We start from the raw sequence: 7,646 nt of genomic DNA, 5'->3' as shown, positions 1-7,646 counted from the left end.
TAACTTAATTTCTGGACATTTATGGTTTGATTTCTTTGTATATATGGATCACTTGGGTTGTTACCGACATCTGGTGAAAATTTCATGTCATTAACACCTCTAGTAATATATTTACTGAGAAAAATGGTGACGTGTTCAATACTTATTTTACCCGCTGAACCTTTGCTGTTAGCAAAATATCATGAACCAATGAACAGGATTAGATTTACAACTGATAAAGTTTGGAGTTCAAAGATTTCACCTCAGTTAGTTGACTTTAGTTAACACAAAATAACTTTAACTCAGTCGGTTTTACAAATTATGAGCTAACATTTGATGTGGTCAAATGTTATCAATGTTTGACCAAAACATCTACAACTCAGTCGTTCCTCAGCATAAAAGTCTCAGTCTAAAACTCTGGCATTAAAGTTATGGAAGACAGTGGCTGACAAGAATGATTTGGATATAAAGGAAAGCTAAGGTTTTTTTTTACTAAGTCTTAGGACTTAACTCATGCTCCAGACTAAAAGAAAAGTTAACATTATGAAACTTAATTCCCTCTTCTGAGCTGATCTAACTTAAAGAAAAGCTGCTATTGAAGTTCATATTTATTGTTCAGTTATTAAGATGTAGTACTCACGTTTTACTTCAGTTTTGGGGCTTTGTGCTTTGAATTTTTCCATTTCATCCATTGCCTGAGCAGAAGAAGAGCAGAGAAAATTATTCAGTCTAAAAAAACAAATGTCAAATTTACTACATCAGTGCTTTGGTACCACTTTACAATAAGGCTCATAAATAGTTTATAAATAGGTTATTAATCATTATGTAATTAAGTGTTTATTATGCATTAATTAAAGATGAGAATGTGACAAAACTGTCCAGTTTCTTGCCAAATAGTGAGCCAAATCTGTTCATGTGCATATTACAGTTAGTGTTATATTAAACATTTCAGACTGGGTTACTACATTGTTAGCACAATAATGTATCGGAAATACATATTTTACATATAATATTATTACTGCATTATACAATATCCACAACTATCAAAGCAGCCTTATTGTAAAGTGTAAGACAGCACACTATAAGGCTCCCTTATGACATTTATTAGTCATTAATAAATAGTGTACGTACAGTCTTCATTCAGTTTTTCATTTCCTATAAACAGCAACATGTTACTGAATTCACCTGCTTTAGCTCCACCCTCTGAGCGTTTAGTTCCTGCTGTTTTTTCTCCAGTTCCTCCCTCTGTCTCTGCAGCTCAGTCGACCTGTGGTTGATGTCTTTCTCCTCGTTGGCCAGTTGCTGCTCATAATTCCTCATCTCCTCCTCGCTGTAAAACGGGTTTTGATCTAAAGTCTGTGGAGGGCGGGGAATTTAAAGATGGATAGAATGATAAACTATTATAATATCAGAATACATTAGGAAAAAAAATTCATTAGCTTACATTGATGTTATGTCAAACACAAACAAAAATCACCTCTTTCTTGAGAAAATAACAAAACTAACACTTCTCACTTCCTACTGCTGCTGTGGATCACTGGGAATGCAAACTTTTCCACACAGCTAATTTAAACAAAGCAGCTCTTCATGAGTCTGTTTTATCTGAACTAATATTTCTGGGTTGGTGTTGAGCAAAGGGGTCCAATCCTGATCTTCGAGGGCCACTACCCTGTATGTTTTAGTTGTTTACCTGCTTCAAAACACCTGATTTAATGATTAAAATTCCTCTTTTGTGTCCTCAAAGTCTGCAGAAGCATTTCAAAGTAATCTTTAAATAGTAATTTATTCAAATCAGGTCTGTTCAAACAGGAAAATGAATGTCTGCTGTGTTTTCTGTCACTCAAATTCTGATTTCACCCAATTACAACAGTATCAAACATGTTTCTAAATCAATTTATCAGCTAAGAGAATCCTAACTTTTCTTGCTCTTACCTCCCATTCATTTTTTTCATGGAACTCCTCCCTCTTGGTCGCAGCTAGGAACTCACTCAGTGACAACAGTCTGTCTTTGTTGGTGTCCACCTGGAAGTCAGCACACATGAAGCCACTTTCATCAAAATCTGTAGGAACTAGTTTCTGCAGCTTTAGTTTCACAACAGTTCATGTTATGATTGACAACTTCGTTTCTGATAGAGTTACAGTTCATTCTGAGATGAGTCAGTATCAGTATCCTAATGAACGGGTCAGAAACTCCTCATCTGCTCCGCTGTTGAAGCTCACCTCTTTCAAAACGTGCTCCCTCATCCTCAGCCTCTCCTCCTCCATCTCAACCATGTCGTCCTCTTCATTTTTAGGGTCGTACACTTTCTCAAGCTTGAGGAAACACAAAATGTTACGACAAAGGCTCCTTCGTTTACAGATGATCCGCAGGGTCGGTTGGAAAAATAACCACATACCTCTTTAGTGAAAAGTGCTTCGAGCTCACTTTCGTCGAGGAAGCCGTCTCCGTTGCTGTCTGCAGAAATAAGAGGAGCCAGCACATCCCACACATCATCATCAAATTAATAATAATGGTATGAATCTACAAAAAAAAAGCCATTGAATTTTTTCTTCAGTAGCAGATCCTGTGCCTCCACTTTAAGCTGTCTCAGCATCTTTCTTTGTTCAGTTCAATTCAATTCACTGTACATTTGTTGTCAACATGCTGAAAAACACCTCAGCTAAGTGTATTTAGGGTTGATTTCCTGAGTTATTCCTTGGTTCTGCTGCTATAGACAGCTGGAGGACAAACTGACCACATTTCCTCACTCTTCTGCTGTCTTTAGTCTCCTCTGCATGTTTGTTTTAATTACTTCTATCAATATGTGTTTTCTTTGTCTCTCTTCCAGTAGAAAATACACCTGGAACAGTCCTTCTATGTTTGTCTCTTTCCTGGCCCCCAAACCCAGCAGGTCGAGGCAAACAGCTGCTCATCCTGAGCCTGGTTCTGGTTCTGTTGGAGGTTTCGTCTTATTAAAAGGGAGTTTTTCCTCTCAACTGTCACCAATGTGTTGCTCAGAATGAGAGACAGTGACAAAAAAGTGAAGATTCAACACAATCTGCTGGCTTCTGATTGTTTTTGTACAGTGACCTGAGAGGTTTGTTGTGACTTGGCGAAACATAAATAAATGGAATTGAATTGAAAGTCTCCTAAAACACTAACCACTTAAAAAAGAATCATATACATGATATTAAGATGATTTTAAGAGTCTCCGAATCTCCACTTTTACTCCATCTGCTCTCCTCCTGTCACAAATCATCTCAGACACTCGTCTCCATCACTCCACCTCGTCTTTTTCCCACCAACTTCTCTTAAGAACATACCTCCACCTCTTCATGTTCTCTTCCACCTGCTTCCTACTCACTACATGTTTGATTTGGCAAAGGTTTTACACCAGATAAAGGGCTGTAAAATGACCAAGTTTCAGATTCAGAGATCTCTGTATATTAAAAATAAATATACAGCAAAAAATAACATTAAAAACAAAAAGCAATACACCAATGTCCCCCATCACAGAGGGATTCAAATAATGAAGGTTTGTAATTTTCAAGATGAGTGTTTTTTTTTTTCTGGACTAAAATTGAACAGGGAATACACCTTCATGTTTTTGTAGGTGTTACAGAGTGCATATAAGACATAGATCTGGACTATTCAACTGGCGGCCCGCATCTGCCCTGCGAGTGACCATAGTTCGGCCTGCCAATTGGTTTATTCATCTCTTAAGCCCAAACCCCCGGTTTTCTACTTTAATTACTATAAGTTCTTTTAGTTAAACATAGACATGTTTGGTATCTACAGAAATGTCAGAATCTTGGCTAGAAGCTGGTAAAAACCATTTCTATAAAGCACTTAAGACAGTTAAAACTACAAACAGATGAAGATAAAATGATGAAAGTGAAAATAAAATTAGTTTAAAGTTTTGGCAAGTCAGAGATGTCAAAATATTGTGTCTAATAGGAGGCATAATGTGTTCTTTTTGTTTTCTGATAATGTTTAATTATAACTATTTTTATAGGGTTCTGTATGTTGTATTCATGATTAAATGCAGCAAAATAAACTATTTCAAAGGTAACAGATCTTTGTAATACTTGGTTTATTTACATAATAACTTGAATTGCTGGGTGTTCGGCCCCTGAGCTGTTGACCGGCAGTAACTGTGGCCCCCCGAGCAGTTTAGTTGAATAGTCCTGACTTAGGTTTTTTTTATTACTTTATTTTTTTGCTTTTCCAAGGCAATGCAGAGGATCCTGGGTGTAGAGGCAAAAAACATATCATCAACAAAGAAAGCAAAAAAAAGTCTATTAAGCATACATATTTGGTTTTGAAAAGAAATATTATCTGTTTTAGACTCAGCATTACGGTAATCTAATTTGAAGAACATTCTGACCTGGCTTAAATATCATAATCATGTTCTTAAGATGTGCTGTTCAGCAGACAGAAGACCTTCTGTTAGTGAAGATCGTTTCACTGTCAGCGTTCTCGCTGAAGCACAGCTGGAAGCTGATTCTGGTCATGTGAGAGGGGAGGATACAGCCGTGCCTAGAAATCAGATTTTACTAACTGTTTTCAGAACAGATCAAAACTCTAAACAGCTGGAAATGTTTGTAAAACAATAAATTACTGAAACCTAAACCTGATTTCTTCGTGATTTTTTATTTATTTTTATTTTTTCACCAAGACACTGTCAAGTGAAAGGAGCAACGGTGGAGCCTTTGGTACAAGCAACTCAATTTTCAATAGGGACCTTATCCACATAGCAGACAGGTGTGGGCCAAATCTGGAGTTAAGCTGGCACTGCTGGCACAACTCTAGTAATAATGGTGCCGTTTTTAAATTGAAATGCCACAAATCACATGCCGTCATTTTTATGCGGTATCTTGGCCGAGTATTGAAGTGTTATGGCCCCTTTCCACTAGGGCCTCTACAGCACGGTTGGACTTAGCTGAACTCTGTTCAGCATGATTCAGGCAGCCGGTTCGGATGTTATCAGTCCATTAAATGGACGTTATTAGTAGGGGTGTAAGAAAATATCGATACACTGAAATATCGCGATATTTCATTTCCTGATACTGTATCGATATTCTAAAGCCCTGTATCGATTTTTTATTAAGGTTCAAAATGTCAACTTTCCTGCCAGCCGTTCATTTTTATGTTGTAGTTCAGCCTCTGACCACTAGTTGGCAGCAGTGAGCCAGCCATTTGGCTACTCTACCTCTTGAGGTAGAGGCTATTGTTAAGTGTTGGGTGACCATATTGTAAATTAATATTAAAAACTAAAAGCTGCAAAAATATATATTTTCAAACTATTTATTGTCAAATTTAGTCTAATAATTGAAAACATGGATGAAATAAGAAATATGAAACAAATAAAATAAAATGCATTCAAAGCAGAACACAGCTAAATGTATCAAAAGCATGTCTATGTAATATTAGAATTTTCTGAGACAAAGAATCTTGGTTTTTCATTTTTTTTTCCCCCAGTAAGAGGTTTTTATTTAATAGAATTTTTGGACAAAAAAATCACAATATATCGCCTTGCTTATAGTATCGCAATGTATCAGGATATATCGTATCGTGACCCCTCTGTCATATGTTTCGAATCGCCAAAGTCTTGCCAACACACAGCCCTAGTTATTAGCGGTTTTCAGTCCCATAGAATGGCTTCAGACTGTCCAGATAGTGCCCCCTAGTGGGTTACCAGTGCCATATACATTCGAATGCAACAATCTGCTATCCAATCTGCAATCGTAGCCCATGTCATTTTCTCTAAAATTAACCTTAGTGGTTTTATGCCTCATATTAACCAGATTGCATAAAAAACCTTAGTGGCTTTATGCCTCATACTAACCAGCTGACAGTCTGAAGCCATTCTATGGGACGGAGAACGGCTAATAACATCCATTTACTGGATGATAACATCCGAAGCAGGTGGTTCAGGTGGTTTTCCATTGCACTTCAGTAACAGCTCTAGTGGGCGGGTTCATCGTAAAGTTGGGCGGTCCCAGAGTCTGAAAATTGATGCCACGCACCTTACCAGCTGGTGGTGGTTATGCTCCATTAAGCCAACCCTCATTAGAAGAAGACGACCCCAAAAAGATACACAACACAACGATAGAGGACATGGCAGTGTTGTTATTGCAAATGGCAGATCAGGTTGTTGTGCTCTTGTGACGCAAACAGTGACTCCACCCCCTAACCAATCAGTGAGCAACAGTCCTCAGACGTTGTGCTATCAGGCCAGAACAGTACACTTGGAACCACAGAGAAGTAAGTTCTGAAAAGGGGTCTAGTTCCACAAATCCTTGCTAGTGGAAAAACTTTGGAACCATGGAGAGCCAAGTGGAACCATGCTGTAGAAGTGCTAGTGGAAAAAGATGCTTTAGTGCATTGTGTGGGTCAGAACTGGGCCGGACAAATTTGACTATGTGGGTTCTTACATTTAGATGCAGCCACACATCAAAATGGAAGTCGGTACCTCACTTATTATTCAAGTTATCAAGCTCACACGACGGACAGACGGACGGAGAGTATTTCCAGTTCCCCTTTTCGCTCTCTGACGGCGAGACAAAAACAATGTGACAGTCAGTGCTGGATCTTTAAAACACAGGATCTGTAGTTACCGTGCATTTTAAAAAAGGTTTTGGGGTTAAAGTCCTCAGGGTCCAAACCATCTGATTCCTGCCACACCTCCTTCAGCTGGTCTTGACTGCCCTGATCACACACAGACACACAGACATAAAAAAATAAAACAGTTATCTTGTTTTTTGGTTTTTGCAAAATGCTCTGTTTTACTTGGAGCTCATTTGAGACGATCACATAAAACTGGAAGCACAGGATGTTACAGATTTTTACTTTTAGACTCTTCTTAAACAAAAAACTGACTTCATCAACTATGCAGCTGAGCTGAGACCCAACGTGGCAGTTTATTTTATTCAGCAACTGATGCTATGAACACACAAAATGTGCATCAAACTAAAGGTTTAGGGCACAAAAAACAAACTAAATGGTGGAGGAAGAATTATGAGTTTCACTAGTTTATTTTTTTTAAGACCAGTCTCTCCATAAGGTAGAAAAATGGAGCTAGATGATTTTACATGAGTACCGACACTACGTTTACCACTAGAAGTAAAACTGCAGTCTTTAAAGGGATCCCTGATTTGTAACATTAGACTTTATTTGATAAACATATATTTTAAAGACTATAAAAATACTGTAGTCTGTTTAGTTTCGTAAATTTTTAAAAATATATTGACACGGACGGAGCCATTTTATTTACACACAAAGCATTCTGGGTAAATGATGCCTATTAGTTTGTGCTAGCGCTGACGCTATATTGCCTTATATCTATTAGCTCGGTGCTAGCGCGACAAACAAACAAGCTAAACTGAGGTCCTCCATCCATATTTTCAGTTGCAGACAGTCATTTTTGCGTTCCCCTTTCTGTCATGTGGAGGACCTCAGTGACGAGAGGAGAATGTGTAGCGCTGCGCTAATACATTTTAATGGTGATAGCGTTAGGGCTAATGCTAAAGCTAACAGGCTAAGCTGAGGTTCTTCTTCCATGAAGCAGCTCTGTTGTCCTCCATCCATATTATCAGTTACAGGCTGAGTCATTTCTACCTTCTCCTCTCTGTCAACGCTCTCTGGTTTCATTTAAAAGAGTCGATCATCAGATATTGTCCAAGAT

At 38.0% G+C, this 7,646-nt stretch overlaps 1 protein-coding gene across 1 annotated transcript in view; it reads right to left on the bottom strand.

The window, feature by feature from the left end:
• LOC106522808 (nucleobindin-2) overlaps positions 1-7,646 on the bottom strand; it is a gene marked incomplete at its 5' end in the record, with an annotated part of 16,186 nt that overhangs the window by 3,208 nt on the left and 5,332 nt on the right. The window contains 6 exon segments of the mRNA XM_014015985.1: positions 620-674; positions 1,165-1,335; positions 1,912-2,001; positions 2,200-2,292; positions 2,376-2,434; positions 6,580-6,670. Coding sequence (XP_013871439.1) covers positions 620-674; positions 1,165-1,335; positions 1,912-2,001; positions 2,200-2,292; positions 2,376-2,434; positions 6,580-6,670 — 559 coding nt within the window.

The sequence above is a fragment of the Austrofundulus limnaeus genome, unplaced genomic scaffold, assembly GCF_001266775.1.
Source record: "Austrofundulus limnaeus strain Quisiro unplaced genomic scaffold, Austrofundulus_limnaeus-1.0 Scaffold137, whole genome shotgun sequence".
In the NCBI taxonomy this organism is placed as follows: Eukaryota; Metazoa; Chordata; class Actinopteri; order Cyprinodontiformes; family Rivulidae; genus Austrofundulus; species Austrofundulus limnaeus.
This window is presented reverse-complemented; position numbering and strand designations above follow the sequence as displayed.